This window comes from Eretmochelys imbricata, chromosome 6 (genome assembly GCF_965152235.1).
Source record: "Eretmochelys imbricata isolate rEreImb1 chromosome 6, rEreImb1.hap1, whole genome shotgun sequence".
Lineage (NCBI taxonomy): Eukaryota > Metazoa > Chordata > Testudines > Cheloniidae > Eretmochelys > Eretmochelys imbricata.
In genome coordinates, this window is record NC_135577.1 from 26,216,068 (window position 1) to 26,236,695 (window position 20,628).

The 20,628-nt window shown below is 44.3% G+C and overlaps 1 protein-coding gene across 1 annotated transcript in view; it reads left to right on the forward strand.

Moving 5' to 3' along the window:
• Positions 1 to 20,628, forward strand: part of TNNT3 (troponin T3, fast skeletal type) — a 66,989-nt gene that overhangs the window by 45,048 nt on the left and 1,313 nt on the right. Inside the window, exons 4-10 of the mRNA XM_077819947.1 lie at positions 11,103 to 11,121; positions 12,164 to 12,209; positions 13,607 to 13,723; positions 15,120 to 15,197; positions 15,519 to 15,632; positions 16,057 to 16,166; positions 17,717 to 17,807. Coding sequence (XP_077676073.1) covers positions 11,103 to 11,121; positions 12,164 to 12,209; positions 13,607 to 13,723; positions 15,120 to 15,197; positions 15,519 to 15,632; positions 16,057 to 16,166; positions 17,717 to 17,807 — 575 coding nt within the window. The remainder of the gene's footprint in view (positions 1 to 11,102; positions 11,122 to 12,163; positions 12,210 to 13,606; positions 13,724 to 15,119; positions 15,198 to 15,518; positions 15,633 to 16,056; positions 16,167 to 17,716; positions 17,808 to 20,628) is intronic.

The following is a 20,628-nucleotide window of genomic DNA, read 5'->3' on the forward strand; positions in this document are numbered from 1 at the left end:
GATGTCCGGGGGGGGCAGGGGGACGGGGGACGAGGGCGGGAATGACTTCTTTTCTGAAGAGTTTTGGATGAACATTGAGAAAAGGGTTGTGTTTGCCAAGCGTTGTGGTTTCAAGCAATATGAAAAGAGTGTTACAGGTTCTATACTGAAACTTCTGGCCTAAATTTTCAAGTGGGACCCCCAGTTTTGGCTGCTCAAAATGGCCTGATTTTCAGAGAGTGGATGCTCAGCATTTTCTGAAAATCAGTCCCCTTTAAGGTGTCTCATGCTGGGCATCCAAAAATTGCAGCACTGATGATCCATAGACACTTGAAAAGTTAGGCTTTTGAGTTTAGCTAGAGCTACTGAAGGAGCTTTGGGTTATAGATCAAATTATCGGGCATGTTCTGAGTTCTAGAATGAAAAAATTAGCATGTTGGGCAGTCCCTGCAGTGATGCTGGAAAATGCTTGACAGACCCGTGGCTGCTTTTGTGATCTTTGAGAGAGACAAGGAGATTAACATTTTGCTCTCAGAACTACTTATTTTGCTGCAAAGCTTGTTGACGATCCTTCAGATTATATGGTGGTATTTGCCAAAATTGTAATTCCAAGTACAGGTTGATCCATCTTGTCTATCTGTAATTCTCTAGTGTTTCTTGGAGAGCATCTCACACATGGTTGAGGGAGATGGTAGTCACAGAAAGAGAAGAAATAATGGATGAAGATGTAGATGGATGGAAGGGTGTCTAGATGAGTGGATAAGAAAAGTGACTCCACAGAATTCTGCCAAAGTGAAAAACATACTGTGAAGAATAAAGCCACCCAATTTCCCAAAATATGTTAGGTTATTTGTTATGGTCCAAATTCATGATTTCAGTACCTAATATACCTAATCTATAATGCTCAGTATGGAACTGCACAGTTTGGGGGTCTGGAAGGTGACATTAAAGAAAATTTCAGTAATTCAACACCCATGTCATTCTGATAGGGTTTTTTTCAGACTGGGGATTAACAGGAGAGAGATGCAGAATTGGTTTGGAAATAGTTTCAACTAACAATAGGAAAGCAATCTTCTGTGTAAAAAGCGCATGGCAAAATGCTGTTGTCTGTTGAGTCTGGTGTTCTCCTTTCTTTGTAAATTAGACTAAACAAAGCTCATATTGCATGGTTGAGAGAGATTCTGAGGAGGCAACATCTAGAATATGGAGTCATGTGCTTTTCTTGTCTTTGTTCAAATCTCCACGTATGGGACTACTAGTTTTCTTCTCATTGAAATAAGACCATCCCACAGCAGGGTAGAACCTTCTGGGTCTTCACTGAATTCCAGTTGCTTGGGAGATGGTTCTCCCTTAAACTCTTTCCTTGACACCTTTTATGATACTTCAAGTTGTTCTCTTCTGTAATTTATAGGAGGTTGGAATTCTGTATGCTAATGAGTATGGTCCCATGAAATTTGGTTGGGAGTCTGGCAAGCACAGATGATAGCCAGAATGACACAGATGATTTTGATTATATCTGTCAGTCATACCCTGATGGATTCCAAGCAACGTAAAATCTGGATTTTTTTTAGATTTTCGTTGGAAGTGGAAGAAAAATGCAAAAAAACAAAACAAAACAAGAATAACCCCATTCACTTAATAATTTGCTTAAAATAAAATTGCATATGAGGGTTTGTTTGTGGAAAGCAAATTCTGAATTCACAAATGTGAGAGTTAGCACTAGAAACCTGATTCTAAGAAGGAACAGAAATAATATTATATGGCCTATCAAAACTAATCGACACAATATGAATTTCCAGTATCCAGTATTAATACTCTCAGTCTGAAGTATGAATACTTAAAATAAAAATTCTGGAATTATTTTACAAACAATTTAGAAAATGGAAAGCTCCTTGTAGACAATTTGTAAACACATGTAACCCTTCTGCCAGTCAGAGTTGGCATCAACAAAGATCGGATTCAATATCTAGGGATTCCTTTCCAAGAATACAATGCAAAACAGGCTCAAGCCCCCATCCAGTGACCTGGGACAATTACACACTATCCCCTGGGCACCTCTAAGAGGCAATACTTCCCTTCTCACAAGCACAGAGTCTGAGTGTAGCAAAACCTTTTAATAAAAGGAGGGGAGTAACTCAGCATTAATTTGGGAAAATACTGCAACTAGGTTCATAAACATAAACCCTGAGCAAAAGACCCACCCCCAAGTAAGTTGGGCAGTGTCCTTTTTTCCTCAGGTTCTTAAGTCCAGCAACCCAAAAGTCCCTTTAATGTGCCCGTCCCTTCTCTGCACCCCACTCACAGTTGCTGTCCTTGGTCAGTGCAGCCCCAGAGTCCAGAGGTTCATTTGCAGAGTTCATCTCCCATCCTGGGTGGAAGGGGTGGTGGTTAAAGAGGCACCTTACATGCTCTGCTGCTTGGGCACACTGCCATGCCAGCCACTTGCCACACCTCTCTGCAGGGCTCTTCTATGGCCCTCTCCGCCAGCCGCCTTGCTGGCCACGCCTCTTCACCAGCCGCTCGGCTCGTCACTCGCCAAGATGTCTTCAGGGCCCACCACTTAACACAGCTGTCAGTGATTTCAGCTCTCAGTGCTCTCAGCTGTTAGTGGCGGCGGGAGGGCAGGGCCTCACTGCTGGTGCACACTGGGCAGTCTCTTGCACCAGAGACACTGTCCCAAATTAGGTCTAATACTTAGACCTAGATATCAGTAATTTCAGCTCTGCAACATGTAACAAGACTCTCAGTTGAGTCTAAATTAGCTCTTTTATTATACGTGTAGAGAGGAGGGGTCAAATGGTGTCTAGGACCCTTAAACACAGTCCACACCACCAGATGCAAGTACCTGTACCCGCCCTCTCTCAACTCATTGGGCTTTGGAACCCATGTCCCCTGCCTAGCGAGTGCTGTTCAGTTGAGGGTGAGTCCCTCCACTGGGGTATGCCAGGTACAGTTCTGCTGCCCTTGATTCACACAACAAGGATAACAACGCTTTATTACTCCTGCCCCAATAACAAGGAGACTGGGGATCCAGCACCAGCCACAAGTGATCATTTGGGCAAGCAATGACATCATGCCGAGTACATAGGCAGGTGGCTGTGCCCATGCAAACGAGATCAACTCCTGAAATCCTTTTCCACAGCTCACCACTAGATGTCAGGGGAGAGCTCATTCAGACTCTGCTTACACACATAATCAGACACAATTTCTCAAATAAATCATATGCTTCTAGTTTTCACCAGGTCTTCCTCCTAAATTCTATACTCCATCTCTTACTTGCCATCCAGAATTATGGGCATATGTTCTCACCTGAACTAAGTCTTCAAGAGATAGACAACAGGACTTGTGCTTTTAAGGCTCTTTTAAAAATCTCACCCTTTAGTGTCTAAATATGGATTTAGGAGCCTACCTTTAGTTTCCTATTTTTGTAAATTTTGGCCAATGCCAATATCTGCACTTACTGGGTAACTGGGGATGTGCACGACAAATTGAACATGCAGGGTGGTGGAATTGATAGTACGCAGTTTGCCACAACTTCTTCATCTGACAGGCAGAGGAGCAGAGAGGAAAAGTCACTTTCCCATTGGCCAAATATTGCTTTTGATTACACCGGAGTAAATCTGGAGTAGCCCTGTTGAGGCATAATCTGGCCCCAGAAGAGTAACCAAGGGGAACAAGTGCCTTCACTAGATGACATTATCCTTTGTTTCATCTTGACTTTATTGCCCTACAATCGAGCTAATTTGACTTCTCCCATCCCAAGCTCCTCCTGTACATCTCTAATGTCCCTTGTGCTTTCTTGCACTTGCTTTTCTTTTGTATGTGTGTGTGTTGCCCTTTAAGAAGAGGCCCCTGAAGAAGAAGAGCAAGAGGTTGAGTATGAAGAAGGTAAGTCTGTCTTTCTTTCTTGTCCTTGAATCTGGGAAGTGATGGGCTTTATGGGATGCTACCAAGTCTCAGCATTGCTGCTTCATGGTGCTGTCGTATTGGTCAGCTCTATTCAGTCTGAGTCGATGTCTCCTGTCTTCTGCTATGGTATTCCTGGCTGAATCTGAGTTTGTTGCTTTACTCTGGCTTTAGCATGACTGGAGAGCAAAGCTTCAGCCTTCCTAAGGGCCACATAGAAAGTTCTTCGGGGAGGGGGGAAAGGTTGCACTTGTTAGACAGTTGTAAAATCTGTTAATGGGTTTCTTTTAGGATGAGGCTAGTGGGCCTAGAGGTGTGATACTTCAGATAAATACTGAAAAAGCTGATGTTGACAGCTGTTTGCCCAGCACAACTCCTCACTGGAATTGGTAGACCAAGGGTAGTGAGTTCAATCCTTGAGGGGACCATTTAGGGATCTGGGGCAAAATTTGGGGATTGGTCCTGCTTTGAGCAGGGGGTTGGACTAGATGACCTCCTGAGGTCCCTGATATTCTGTGAATTCTCTCAGATGAATAGGAGGGAATTTTTTTGACAGCTGCATGAGCCTTACTATTCTCCATCAAAGCTTTGGGAGTACACATTTTAGGGGAGATCTGCAGCTGGTGTAAATCGGCAAGGCTTCATTGAAGTCAACGGAGTTGCACTGATTTACACCAGTTGAGGAATTAGTTTTGTTTCTGTATCAGAGCTATATTTTACGGAGCTCCATTCAGTTCTGGTAAAAAAAAAAATCAGACGTTCAATATAATTCAAATGAGCAGGTTGATCCTTTAACAATTTGTTATCAGTAGGGCCCTACCACAGCCATGAAAAATGTGTCATGGCCATGATATCTGGTCTCCCGCCGTGAAATCTGGCCTTTTATGTACTCCTATCCTATACTATACAGATTTCATGGAGGAAGACCAGCATTTCTTACATTGGGGATCCTGACACAAAAAAGGGAGTTGCAGGAGAGTCATAAGGTTATTTTAGGGGGAGTTGTGGTTTTCCATCCTTACTTCTATGCTGCCTTCAGAGCTGGGTGGCCAGAGAGCAGCGGCTGTTGGCCTGGTACCCACCTCTGAAGGCAGCGCCCCACCAGCAGCAGCGCAGAAGTAAGGGTGGCAACACCATACCAGGCCCTCCTTACTTGTATGCTGCTGCTGGCGGTGGTTCTGCCTTCAGAGCTGGGATCCCGGCCTGCAGCCGCCGCTCTCCAGCCGCCCAGCTCTGAAGGCAGCGCCGCCACCAACAGCAGCACAGAGGTAAGCGTAGCAGCACCGCGACTCCCCCTACAATAACCGTGTGACCCCCTCCCCCACACAACTCCTTTTTGGGTCAGGACCTCTACAATTACAATACCGTGAAATTTCAGAGTTAAATAGCTGAAATCATGAGATTTATTATTTTTTAAATCCTATGACCGTGAAATTGACCAAAATGGACCGTGAATTTGGCAGGGGCCTAGTTATCAGCTATAAACTAGTCAGGATAAACAATTGCTAACATACTTTATACCGTAACTGCAGTGATTATTTTAATAATAACAATGACTATATTAATAAACTACTTTAATGTGTGTTACAGACAATAGCTCTCAATGGCCTTGGGACTTGCAGTATAATAATTACAAGTCACTTTGGGTTTCAGTAGCTCTGTTGGGCAAAGGTACTGTGTCCCATGATTCCTCTGGGTAATTTCTTTTCATGTATTTGAGTCATTGGACACCCTCTTCTCTCCTTTCGTTTCTTTCTTCTTTGTTATCCAGCAAGTTCAAGATTCCAGGAGTAGTGGAGAGGGAAAGGGAAAGAGTAAGTGGGGTATTTACAGAAGAACAGCATCAACTGTGGATTGACTAGTATACTTTCTTTCTTTTGCTTTTGTTCTTCAACCTGCAGCTGGAGACGAAGGAGAATACTATGATGGTAGTTTGGTGGTGTTCTGAGACAACAAAAGTATCTTTCTAACCCTACCCTTTTGTTCTCCATCTGCTTCTAATCCTCACTTGATTTAAACTCAGGAACTGGGCCAAAACATCACTGCTGCAAACATTCATTCACTGTGCATATCCAGGCTCTCTCAGGGGACTCTGCTGTGTCTGAGGTGTTTATTAGCGCATTCCATCACCAGGGAAATTAGCACTGGGAGAACCTTGTACTCTAGAATGTTCAGCTCTAGAACCCTGCCCAGTATTCTAGGTGTGACCTAGAACCTTTAATAATGTGGTATTTTCAGCAAGGCCCCAGTTCAGAAAGGCCTGTAAGCATGTGCTTAAGTTCTATTGATGTGTTTAAAATTAAGCAAATGCTTAAATGCTTTGATGAATAGGGAAGTACTTAGACATATGCTAAAAGCTAGGCACATGCTTAGGTGCTTTACTGAATCACGATATGTCTTTGATCTAAATTGGAACTAACTCAGAATAAAACAAAGTAATTCCTATTAAAATGGATGGGTAACTGATGGAGGATTTTAAGAGTTATAAGCAAATATTCATGGTATGTAAAACTTGAAATTATGCTTCCCAAATATACAGCACATGTGCCTTAACTTGAAAGCTGAGCTGTGCCAGTGGCTTTGTACTCCCACCACAGGGGAAGCCCATTGTATTCAATGGGGCTGTGTATGGGTGCTAAGATCCATCTGCATGGATGCAAAAAAACCAGGCCCTGAGCCTTCAAATATTTAAATCCTAGTCCAGCAAAATCAGTAAATCACTTAAGCACATACTTAACTTCAAGTATTGAAGTTGATGGGACTAAGTTAAGCACATGCTTAAGTGCTTTGGTTGATTAGGGCCTTAAGCATATATCTAACTTCACTTCTGTGAGGCATTTAATTGGCTTCAATGAGAGCAATTTACAAGAGGAAAGCTGTGCACATGCTTAAGTGTTTGCAGGATCGGGGCATGAGGGAGTTTTGGCACCGCAAATAAGCAGCTATTTGAAAAGTTTATGGAAGATTAACAACTATGTAACAGAGAAACTGCTTTTACAGAATTGGTAAACTCCAATTATTGCTGATTTAATAACTATTATTGTTCATTTTTATGATTACAATAACGAGGTCTACCGATGAGCAACACTACATAAGAGCGAGGTGATATATTATTACCTTATTACCTCTAATCTCTGTTTGGAAACTCCTCCCTCAATGAAAGATTTTTTTAAAAGATATTTTTTTCAAACAACTTTGCCCCCCTCCCCCGCCCCATATGAGTTCTTTGTGATCATCAATGAATGCAAAGGACCAATGGGCTTTGCATACGGTCTTAAAGGAAGCCCTCATTTCTTGATGTTGTTTTGTCGCTTTCTGGATCCCAGGAGCTCTAGAGTACTAAGGGACAGCAGGTTCTAAAGTGAGAGTCTGAGGTTCTTCCAACATTAATTGAAGTCAACTCACTTTTTAAAATTTATTTTCTTGCTCACTTTTTTTCAGCCTTTTTCTTATTTTAGGAAAAACACTTTGAGAACTTTTCTCGGCCCTTTACATCAGTTTTCACTTCAGGATGTGAATTCTGTCTCTCTTTTTAAATAATATATTGCTTTGCAAGCTCTTAATGTTGGTTAGAAGTGTTGTTTCTGGCAGATGAGAGGAAGGGAAGCGACAAGAGAAATCTGATGCAGTTGAGGTGTAGTGAAGTTGGATTCTCGGAAAAGGGAGAGCACAGTAAGAATATGTTATAGATGTAACAAAAACAATGGAGGATGCCTTAATGATACATATGGAGTTCCTGTGCTATCCCACTGTGACTACCAGCAACTTCTGGAATATATGTATTATTGCAGCATCAGTGAACCTGGATTTTCAGTGGTTCTTTGCAGAACTGGCTTCTTTTGGCAGGGTGATTGTGGGGGTTTTCTCACAGACCCTTGGTTCATGGGCAGAATGCGCAGAATATGAGAGTCAGAATCCACCATATGCTTCAAAGAATAGGAATTTGCTACGACAATTCCTGAGTGTTAATAAATTTTGGCCCAGTTCTTTGATTGGTAGCCCTGAAAGAGAGAGCATCTTAAAAATAAATCCCAGCCCGATGGCCAGTTTTAGTGCATACAGTACGTTCTGTGCTGGGCCATGCACATTGCAGGATGTTTTTTGGATGAAAGCTGACCTTTTTAGTAGTCTCTCCCTTTTCTAGTTTCCTGGTGGTGCATTTAGATGTCACATCTACAATACTTTATTTTGACAACAGCAAACTAACTTTTTTTTTTTTTTTGGTAATCATTTGTTCATTGAATTATTCAGAAAGCAACAATTTAGCAGCAACTGATGTGGTTGGATTCACCCAGTCAATGACAGACGGGTCAACCAAGAATAATAAACAAGCACAAAACAATCAGTCTTTCCACAGCTCTTTTTCTCTCTCTTATGTCACAAATGCCACTAACTTACAACTTCCTTGTTAAACTGGAATGGTTTGGTTATTTCCTTAGAATTTCATAGGCGAAGGGAATCCTGCGTGTCTCTGAATAACATCCAGGTCAAACTGGTTGAAGCAATTTCCCCACCGCAAATAAATAACAACAACAAAAAAATCATACGAAAAGCTCACTGTCTATGGACAAATCTAAACAAAAGAAGATGAACAACAAAAATCCTACCTGGAGAAATAAGCTAATTTTGCTTTTATCGGGGATGATCTCTGACTTATTTTTATTTATATTCTTATGAGAGTACAGTAAAACCATGATCATTTGACACTTTTTGCACCATTGTAGCATCTAGAGACCCACAACTGCAATCAGGGCCTCATTGTGCTAGGTACACCCTGCAAGCAACAGTCCACATACCCTGTAAGCAACAGTCCTTGTCTCAGAGGATTTACAAATCTAAACAGACAAGACAGCCAGCGAGTGAGAGAAAGGAACTATGAACACCTGACACTCACTCTTCTGTGGCCCTTAGCGTATGTCTGCCCTTGGGGCTAGGGCTGTGATTCTCAGCTCGCCTAGACACACTCATCCTAGCGGTCCTGGGACTAGCGCCCTAGAAATAGTTGCATGGCACAAGCAGAGGTGAGTGGTGGCACGGGCTAGCTGTGCTGAGTACAAATCTGCCGGAACCCCAGCGAGCACGTACTCAGCATGGCTAGCCCTTGCCGCCACTTGCTGCTGTCCAGGCTGCCTCAGCTATATTGCTATTGTGAGCCAGCTAGCTCAGCGAGGGCTAATGCAAGTGTGTGTATGCAAGCTGGAGTCACGTCCCTAGCTCTAAGTGTAGTCACAGCCTTGGTTATGCCTCTCACCTTGAATCCCTTAATCAGCTCCCCCATTAGCAAAACCCCAAATAGCTGATATTTCCTGCAAGGATTTTTCACCACTGATTTTAGAGGGGATTTTTTTTTTTTTGGCCTTATGATCGACAGGACATTGACTTTTATTTTATTTTATTCTCCCTTGTCCCACTTGCCCCCATGCCCCCACACTTGCAAAAACGGGAGGGTGACGGGGCCTATGTTGCCAATTTAGTCGTTTTCCAACACCTCCCCTGTACATTCAACATCCCCTCTAATTTCAGTTCCTGGGGAAAACATGCTGACAGTAACCTGTCACTCAAATCCCCACCAGTATAGAGGATCAATTAACAAGTGGAGCCACACTGAAGGGCTAATTAGAGGGCGAAGCAATCCCACCAGCTAGCAGCAGCTAAATACAGAGGAAGGCAGCCCTGGGAGGATAGGTGGGTGAGTGAGTGAAGGGCCTCATGAAAGGCAGAACTGGCTGCTAGCACTGCTGCCTTTCTCCCCAGAAATAAGAGCTGACTGGGACTTGTAAATATGGCAATAGTATGACTGGCAATGGCCTGCTTGAACACACTGTGGTGGTGAAGTGGCCAGGAGTGAGACTCCCAGAGTACAGGTGCTCCATTTTAAAAAAAAGGTCATCCTTTGAAATGCATCAAAATATAATTATCTGACCTCAAATAATTTCAGGGAAAACATATTGTTTCTGGTTAACTGGGTGCTTGGACCAAATCCTGAGAGAAGCTGAGCTCCTCAAATTTGGCTCTGTCCACAATAGGCTGTGAGCTTTTTATTTCTAATCCATCCCACCAAGCAAACAATACAAGAACATTGTATGGCAGAATTCAGATGAATTCCTAAAAGTTCAAACTCAGCATGTGGCTATGAAAGTCAACCTGGGTCTGTAAGAGACAACATTAGGATAGAATGTATGGGCTTAATACTCCTCCACTTATGGGAGAAACTCCATTGAATTTGCTGGCATTACACTGATATAAACCCAGCATTAGAGATAGGAGAATCAGGCTCAAAGTGTATACGAAACAGCACATCACCAAAACAGTAAATGGCTGTTTGGTGCAGTAGAATGTCTCTCATTATGAAAAGCCCAGGATTGACTATCTTGGAGATGGTTTACATTGCATACTGAGGGGGTCTGTCCTCTCCTGGAGACACAAGTATCACTCTCATTAACATTCATGGGAATTTTGCTTAGAATATCCACCAATGCCCCCTTATGCAGGATGCCCCCTTATGCAGAATAAGCCCCCTTAGGCAGGATGATCTTTCCAGGGTGGGTTTGAGGGCCACTGCTGTGTATGAAGGAGAGAAAGAGAGAACATGGAGACTTTGGGAAACATAGATGCCATGTGGGGATGTCTGGGAGTGAATGCGACTGGAGGTGATTTATCACAAAGCTGTTCCCCTTCTGGGCCATGTATGCAACATTTTAGTAGATCTGTAGCCAAGTTTAGCTCTCATTTACACCAGTGTAAACCCAAAATATGTCCATTGACTTTAGCGGAGTTGCTGAGAATATCCACCAGTGTAAAAGAGATGAGAAACTGACACTAGGAGGGGGAATATCCTTTTTTTACCTTCCAGCTCTGTCATCCTCCCTATAACTTTGGTCTCCAGGGGGTAAGAACTAGCACTCATCTCATAAATGAAACCATTAACTTCCAGATGCTACGTTAGGACTTTTAAACAATCTCTTGTTTCCTTTCCTTTTCTGTAGAGTTCTGATTTGAGGTCAAATCAGCCTGCTTTCACTCACACCAAAGGGAACGGTCTCTTTTGGATGTGTATGAGGCATAACCAGTTACTCAGGGGTGTTCCTCCTAAACTTGGATTTCCCTTCAGTTTCCCAGCTTTAACAAACAGCAGCTGGTGTTGTTTTTCTCATTCTAACTGTTCTCCCTCTTTTCTCCCCTCTCTTCCTGTTTTCTGTCCGTGTTTCCAAACTCAGAGGAAAAGCCCAGGCCAAAGTAAGTGTGCATTAATGGTTGTTTTTAAAAATACTGGTATAAATGTGATGACCATCCATAGACCTCCTACCAGAGAAATGTCTCCTACTACCTATGCACAGCCCTCTCCTCCCCACCATTCATGCAACATCTAGCATTTCTGGACTCTTCCCTAGACTGCCTCCATCTGTCAGAAGCTACTGTAAGACTGGCTACAGGCCAGGAAATAGAGACCAGTCCCATAACAGCTCATACATCTTTATTACAGCGAGGACTGGCACAGACATCAGGTCTCTCCAACCAAGTGCTCCTACTCCATCCCCTGTAGCACCTTGTGTTGGGTGAAGCTGAGCTCATGTTATCTGCTCATTTCTCCTGGGTAGCACACAGATGGGAAGAGAGGGTACCAAGAGGGGAAAGGCAAATGTGCAGTAACTCTGCCCACCTTTCTCTGCCTGCTCTGTGGCTCCATTTGCAACAATGTGTGCAGGTAAAAGAGAATGTCTGACAGGGGACGGCAGTTTGCCACAGGCAATGAATGCTGAGGGGTTCAACATTAAATCCTTTCCATTGTTCTTCAAAACATGAAAGGGGGCATGAGTTGCAGCAGCTGGATGTGGGGAACAGGGCAGCCAATGGCAGCATGTCATGGGAGTTACCCATACTTCCAGTGTTGCTGGCAAGCAACACAGTTGGTTTGTCCTGGGCTCCACGAGTCTTGACCAGGATTCCCCAGGGATCTTCTGGCTCTAGTGGATCAGTGCCCTGATTCTCCACCAAGCCAGCATCCCAGGATGGGTCATGCAGCGTTCTCTTTGTGTTAGCAGCCTCATGGAACTTTACATGTGAGTTGTCCCATTCTGCACCTTTTTGTGCAAAATGGGATGACCCCATAAACATTTGGGATGGGTCAGCTCCCTCCATCTACTGGGTTTTCAATCAAGCCATAGCTTCAGCTGTACCTCCTCATCAACATTTCTCCCTCAGCATGGCTCCATTTGGTGAATGAGTTAATCTCTTGGTTCTTTGAGGTTCAATTCCTTCTATTTTCCATCCCCTACAGACTGACTGCTCCTAAAATACCAGAGGGTGAGAAAGTAGACTTTGATGTAAGTATTCCTGACACATGTCCATCACATATGCACACCCACCTCTTCCTGCATCACTACTAGCCTTTGTGAAAATGTCACTGCCATGTAGCCAAGGGCAAAAGGAGTCTATTTTCAGTGAAAGATTAATCTGGGGTCCATATCTGAAAAACCTGCTTACACATTGCTTTAGTTGTGCAGCTGTATTTATAGCTTAATTTGTCTTGGAAAGAGAAATCTGAAGGGTGGAAATGGAATTAGTAACTGCTTATAAAGCCTTTAGATCTTCTTCCTTGCAGACCTTTATTGTGATCTTTATCTTGGTCAGTTAATTATTCCTCGGTTTCTCAAGGACAAGCCAACTGCCCTTTCAATCACTTCCGAGTCCTGTCTTTTTGCTGAGTGTTCCAGGCAGCTCCCCTGACTCAAGAATGATGAAATAAGATTAACTTTGGAGTTTCAGTGGCCAGGAAAGGACTTTCATGGTATCAAGAAACTGCACATAGTGCATGGGAAATGGTTATGTCCTTTACCAGAGGGGTAGCCATGTTAGCCTGTATCCACAAAAACAACGAGGAGTCTGGTGGCACCTTAAAGACTAACGGATTTATTTGGGCATAAGCTTTTGGGGGGTAAAAAACCACTTCTCCTTTAATAGGCCACACAATAGATTTAAACTAAACAAACAAAAAAACCCAAACCCCATAACAATGCACCAATAAGCAGAAAAGAGATTTAAAGAAGCAAGTCCCTTGGAGGAGGCTTTCCCGGCTGTGCAGGTGCCTGTAATGAATCCACACACATGAAACAAGTTGTATCAAGTCTGTCTCTGAGAAATAGTGCTCAGAATGGCACCACCAAATAACCAAACAAGCATGGACCCAAATATGTTTCTAGTAAGTCAACAGAAAAAGAAAAAGCCCTTGTGATGAGTGGTACATGATTACATCAGGATAAGTTGTATGCTCATTCAGGGTCACTGTAGTGTTCACCTTGTCCACAAGAAAATGAAGCTTCTATTAATTTTGACTGGTGTAGGAATACTCAGGTAAAATGAGGAGTCTGCAGAGAAATGTAAAAAGAAATGTAAAATGTAAGAGTAGGTGAAATAGGATGATACATTGAAGCGAGGAAGTGGGAGCTGGGAAACCAGTACTCTGTCCCTTGTTTTACCACTGGCTATTAATTTGGGCAAGTCACTAAATGTCTCTGGCCCTGATTCAGCACCCAAGTCAATAGAAAGGCTCCCATTGACTTCATTGGCTTTCAGATGTTGCCCCTTGTGTTTCAATTTCCTTATCTGTAAAATGAGGCTGTTCGTACTTAGCCTCCTTTGTACAGGGGCCTGAGATCCTCAGATGGAAGGAGCTGCACCAGTGTTAGATTGTTATTGTAATAACGCCTTACTGCTCCTTCAGGACATCCAAAAGAAGAGGCAGAACAAAGACCTGATTGAACTGCAAGCCTTGATTGACAATCACTTCGAGGGCAGGAAGAAGGAAGAGGAGGAACTGCTTGCCCTGAAGGAAAGAATTGTAAGTCTCTATGGTGCCATTCCCAGTGATGTCTGCTTCGGGAGGATAGTGTGTGTAACTACCTCAGAGACTCAGAACTGAACTGGAACCTTACAGACCAAATTGCTCTTTCTGTCCAACAAGTGGAGACAGGAGAACAGGGGACGATAGTCCTTCAAGGTGACTGCATCTTGTTCCCAATGTGATCAAGATAATGACGGTGCATTTTTGGCTGGTGTAGAGTGGAATGTGCCCATGTGGAAATCAAGGACACCTTGCAGTGGTAGCCTTAATGAGGCTTGGGTCAGTGCACTAGCCTCTCAGATATGAAGAGCTAAATGCAAACGTGGATTAGGTCCCAAATGAAAATAAGTCTTGGGTCTTCTTGTCCTTCCTCAGGGGTGTGTTTGTTTATACTACAAAACACCATGTACAGTTAAGCACAGCTCAGGACCACAGGCCATTTCTGCTCTGACATATCCAGGAAGAGGTTGCTGCAGGCCAGGTCTGAGGTGAATTGGGTAAAGTGATGAGGTGGACTTAAGACTGGAGTAGCAGGGCTTAGGCAGGTCAGGGATGAGGTAGAATGGCAGAGGTGTGTGGTGGGACTCAGAACTAGAACATCAAGGGGGGTGTTGCAGGTTAGAACAAAGGTGCATTAACAGAGCTGTGTGTGAAGCCCATAACTAGGATAGCATGGGTTGTTAAAGGCTCCAGCGGCGATTTAATGGTGTGGGGGGAAGGGGCAGCTGTCCCGGGGCCCAGGGATTTAAAAGGGCCTGGGGCTCTGGCTGCTGCCACAGTAGCGATGGCTGGGAGCCCTGGGCCCTTTTAAATCGCCAGGCCCTGGGACAGCTGCCCCTTCCCCGCTCCTACCATTGGCAGCCCTGCTGGTAGGATCCCTACTGGCTGGGCCGCCAAAGCAGTGTGTGTGTATGTGTTGGGGCGGGGCACAAGGGGCAGCGCTTTAATATTGGCTGCGTACGAACTGGTACCAGCAGCCACTTCTTACTGGTACGCTGTACTGGCCCATACTGGCCTACTTTCACCCCTGGGTGGATGAGGCATAACCATTTTGAAAACAGGTGCAGAAACCATCTGCTAGCCTTGGGTCCCCTCTGTAGATGGACAGTCTATTCTATTTGCTCAATTCTGACTTGAGGGAAGCCTGTCCCACATTGCACAGAGGTGACCATACTCATTGTAACCCATCCCTGTTCTCAGCCTCCCAGGTGTTTTACAGTCATGGAATTCACCTGGGGCCCTTCAGCTGGCTATGTGCCTCATCCTGCACGTTTTGGTAAAGTAATGGGAACGGTCCACTGCCTAATATGGAAACTAAAATCCTTTATAAAGCTTTGGAGACAAATAAAGCCACATACTGATGACTCTGTGCCTCTTCCTTTGTTTTGGGCAGGAGAAACGCAGAGCCGAAAGAGCAGAACAACAAAGAATCCGGGCTGAGAATGAGAAGGAGCGTCAGGTCAGGCTTGCGGTATGTGCCTCTGCTTTCTATTTTCCTCTTGGCACATAACAAGAAAGTACCTGGGCTCAGACCTTGTTCGGGAACTGTGAAAGGAAATGGAGAGAAGCTTTAGGTCCTGCCTGCCTCAGGAACACCAGAGAAGATACTGCTAGTCTCCTCATTACAGTGAGGCTCACTGGGCAGAGCCTGGGAAGGAAGCAGCTATAACTTCCCAGACGCATACATTCCTACATCATTCCCTGCAGTGACTCCTGCTGCTAGTGGAATAGGTGTGGGCTCCCCCAGCCAAAGTCCTTTCAGTAACTTGTTTTTCTATGGTGCATTCTGCAGGAGGAGAAGGTAAGAAGAGAGGAAGAAGAAGCTAAGAGAAGAGCTGAGGATGACCTGAAGAAAAAGAAGGCTCTGACCTCCATGGGTGCCACATACAGCAGCTATTTGGCAAAGGTAAAGGCATTGATCAATGGATGAAATAGGGAGGCAATAAACACACCTCTCTGAATTTTATCACCACTCGCATACCTCTCTGTCCCCACTGAGTCTCCTAAATTCTCTACCAATCATTTGGAATTCTCTAAGTTTGTTCCAGCAGTTGCTAGGAATCCCTTAGATTTTCATGACAACTCCTATAACTGCTTGGGATTCCCTGAAGTTTCAAGGCCATTGCATAACTTTTAGGAGTGTCTCAGCTCCTATGGAGTAAGTGTTGTTGGGAATGCGCTAATGTCTCCAGAATGACCCCAGTGCATCTGCCTGGAAATGCTCGAGTACGTGTCCATGGTTCCTTAGCCCTTCCACAATATCCCTGTACTTCATCCTGAATTTGTGCAGGGCAGCATCCACTGATATTCTGGGCGTATGTTTCCTACAGGCTGACCAGAAGAGAGGAAAGAAGCAGACTGCTAGGGAAATGAAGAAGAAGATCTTGGCAGAGAGGCGCAAAACACTAAACATTGACCACCTGAATGAAGACAAGCTGAGGTAACATGCCATCTTCATTTGCTGCAGGTAGATTAGATGATTTCTCAGGGAAGTCAAGGCTGACAGCTCTGAATGAGGACACAGAGAGATTTCTTCTAGTGGTCTGGGGCCTACCACAATGAAGGAACTTCCTGATAAGGCAACTGTGGAGCCTTTATGAAGCCAATGCTAAATTGTGCCTTTGGCTGTGCTGGGACACAAAGGGGAAAAAGGGGCAACAGATGTCATTGTACATGAAGTGGACATCCAGCCGTGGCCATGGCTTAGTCAGACTGCCTTCCTTCTGCTGCTAATCAAGCTATGGTTGCCACTCATCTCAAAATTCCTGGGACAATGACATCCTGTAAACCTACAGACTAGTTCGGCTCAGCTGAGCTCAGGTTCATTTTGGGCACTGTGCTATCGTGATGTTCCACCATGGCACGTTGTCACAACATGAGGCTGCCTCTTCATTCCATGATGTGTGAGGGTATTAGGTGAGGAGAGGGTGGTGCAACATCAACACACGCTGAAGCAACTGCATGACATGAGAGGTAGAGAGGAGCATGTTAGCTTTGATACGTCCCATCCCCCACACAGCTAACCTTGCCTTGTAGACGGTCCTCAAAATCCTAAAAACCAAACAGTCTAAAATCTAAGGGAAATTAGGGACATAGAAAGAGAGTGTGCTGTAGGAGGACCTGTGTGCCCTGGGATATAAAAGGAATGGTAGGGGCCACTTTAGAAATGGCACCCTACAGAAGAGCCAACCCTGGTGCAGAGGGGGCAGAACAATGGTGGAAGTCCCGAAACAGAAAGGGTTGTTTGTAATGTGGTTAGTGTCATAATTGTAGGAGTATTGCAATCCAAGGAGGTGGATGGATAAGGATAGGGAAGAAGAACAGGCCTCTGTCAACATCAGTAATAGCTGAGATGGGTCTGCAATGCAAAAATCTAGATGTGAACCGTCTCAGAGTTTGGGGGGTTCTAGAGATCTAGTGTTCTGGCCCAAGCCAATCTCTAACTAATGTTACACTGGGCCAGTTTTGCTCATCCACCTTAGCCCTGAGACTGGTGAAAGCTACCATGCCAATTGCTCAGCCCAATTGCTCATTCAAACCTTGGAATCCCACTCACCACTTCCCCTCCAGTTCCCCTGGGTTCTTTAGTGAGCGACAAAGAGCCGAGTAAATAAATAAATTTGTGAAAGGGTGTTAATGCCTGATAAGAGGAAACAGTGCAAGGCTGAAATGTTAACATGGATAAAGCTGAGGAAAATAAAATCTGACCATAAAAATAGTCAGTGACATGAAGCTGGGGAGGAGTTTTGAAGGGGAAGCTGTATGGGCTGCGTGCGCGCACACACACACACACACACACACACACACACACACACACACACACACACACACACACACACACACACACACACACACACACACACACACACACACACACACACACACACACACACACAAATTTGCTACTAGTGTCCTGGGGGCCACAGCAAACATGTGACATTTCAAATGTATGAAATATTTCTCCTGTCTTCCTCCCTCTGCAATGCATAGGGATAAGGCCAAGGAACTGTGGGATTGGTTATACCAGCTGGAAACTGAGAAATATGAATTTGGAGAGAAGATGAAGAGTCAAAAATATGAGGTGGGTTGAGAAGCAAGTTGGTCATGGCACCAGTCACCTCTGGGTCCAATCTGCAGGAAAGCTGTGCAACTCCCATAGGAAATGTGGTGTGGAGATATCATTAAGCTAGTTCCACACACAACTTTTGGAATATTTACCCAGCAGGGTAAATTGCCAGAGCCATGCATGGCATACGGGAATCATATTTCCCATAACTGTATACCTACCACATGCATGGGGCTATTATTAGGAGGCTGCAATTGAGTCTTAAAGTTGGAATTGATTAGACCAGAATCTATGAAAATGAGACATGCCCCACAATGGGAAAAGAAAAACCCCATTGTTTATTAGTTTGGAAGAGAGGTATGAAAAGGGGTTGGTCAGATGCTTTCAGTTGCCTGTCTCCCTCACCAAGTGACTTTCTTAACCACATGTTCATTTTCATACTTAAATTTTGGAATTTTTATTTCCATCATAGAGTTAAAACAAAAAGAGTGGGACGGAAATGACCCCCTGTGGACTGAACTCTTAGGAGGCCCTTGATGAAATCTATGCATCTGTAGATGTGCATCTTACTGAAGTGCCACATGGTATCAGAGTGCTGACATGTCCCTTTCACGTCTGATCATGGGATATGCCCATATCCAACTGCACTACACTTCAGTGACCAGAATCCTGCTGGGATCGATATTTCTGGCTGCTTTTCTCTGTCTTCACTTCCTTTTTCCAATTTTTTTAAAATACTTGGACTGAGAACAACCCACACCAACATGATTATCTTAATCTCTCTTAGATTATATCACTACGTAGCAGGGTGCAGGCGCTATCCAAGTTGTAAGTACAAAGAGTTCGCCCATGTGACAGCAGCAGCGAAGTCTGCTAAAATGCATGAGCCTCCTGCATGGCGAGATTTTGCGCGCTTGCGCACGCAGGTGGACAGCGCACCAGCACTCAGTTCCATCTGGCAGAGGGATGAGGAGACTGAGTCTTGCGTGTCTCCCTTCACTTCATTTTTCTCTCACCTTCCATTCTTGTAAAGCAGGGTGTAGTCTGAACAGTAGCACAAAATCACAGTGGTGTTTAACAGTTGCTGTTGGATGATTCATGTATGCTCAGATGGAATGAATCTTCTGGACACTGAATGACAGCCCGCTAGTTTAAATGGAATGCAGCAGCACCGCAGATAAAGTGGGAATTGTTATGTTCATGGCACACATACAAAGAAATTAGATAAAAACAGAAAAATACTCTTGCTGGAAGGTTGCAACATAACACTAAATTTCTTAGAATTTAGAATAACACACAAGAACCCCAAAACAGAGAGAGATAAAGCAGGCTGCTCCTTAAACCAGAGAAGCAAAAATTAACCTACCTTACTCTAAGTTGGCTTTGTGCAGAACTGACTGCTGAAAGATCCAGACTGCATGCTTCCCTGTAGAGCCCCATAGCTTATAGAAAGTACAAAAGGAAAAAGAGACGAGAGCAGAGTGTAATAAAGAAAGAGTGAAGGAGGGGAAAAGGAGACAGAAAGAAAAAAGGTCAGAATGAGTAGGAAGGCAGAGAAGAATGAGAAAGAAAGGAGAGAGAGATGGGAAGGGAAAGTGTGAGAAGGAAAAAGAGAAGAGGACATAAAATAACAAAGAAAGCAAGGGAGAGAAAAAGGAAGAAAATTGGACACACAAGATGTCTGGGAGGGGGCCTGGTTTTAAGCACTGGCCTCTGTGTGTACATCTTCACTGTGTTTTAAAACCCATGGCAGTGAGTCTCAGAGCCCAGATCTACATACTTAAGCTCATGGGGCTTGAGTTACTGTGCTAAAAGCAGCTGTGTAGACATTTGAGGTCAGGCTGGAGATCAGTGGAGACTGTGGTGGGAACTGGGCTTCAGAGCCCGAGCTCCGATCTGAGCTGCACTGTCTACACTGCTGTTTCTAGTGCCATAGCATGAGCCCCGTGAGCCCTAGCATGAGCCCCGTGAGCCCTAGCCTGTAGACCTGGCCTCTGAGACCCGGTGCTGAAAGTTTTAAAACGTAGTGTTGCTGTACCCCTATTGCTTACTGGTACTGTGTAAGACACTGAATGCTGTGCCGGCTGTCACTGGTTTAGCAGAAAAGGTGAGTCTCAAGCCCTTGAGTCAGTTTGAAGGGCAAAGCTGACTCTCTGCCAGGTCTGAAAAAAATACCCAATTGCGATAAATGAGTCAAATCCATGGAGCAGATTTTTAAACTACCGTGAGTAAGTACAGAATGCAGCAGATCTTTCCTTTTCGATGTTGTCCTGTTGCCTCTAATGTCTCAGTCTTGGTCTCTTTCTTTTTTTTCTTTTTCTTTTCCTGTTTGCCACGGGAAAACTTGGCCCAGGAAATCCGAGATGGCAGACCATCCTGAAATATGATCTTTTCCTGTTTCAAGCACTGGGAATTTCAAATGCCATGCGACTCTTGCTGGGTCACCAGTTCTTTGACTGTGAGTTTGCTCAGAACATGGAGTCCAGAGGCAATGGAGAATTCTGAATTACACCAAGAGCAGAAGTAGGGGGAGGAGGGGGCTCAGCAGGTGAACGTTCACCTCTGCAAACCAGGGTTTGATCCTGATTGGGTTACACAGGAAAAATGAAATGAACAGAAGTTGGTTGTAGACTCATTCTAGTTTTTAGTGGACATATATTCAGAGCACAAAGATCACTGCAAGACTTGAATAGCAAGACTGCACGTCAGGACTGAGGTGCTAAATCAGGCAAAACAACATAGTAGCCACACATTGGGTCTACACATCTGGTACTTTATGTATTAGCCCTTCACTTTCCTGAGCATCTAGTTCGTATCTAAAATTCCACCATGATTA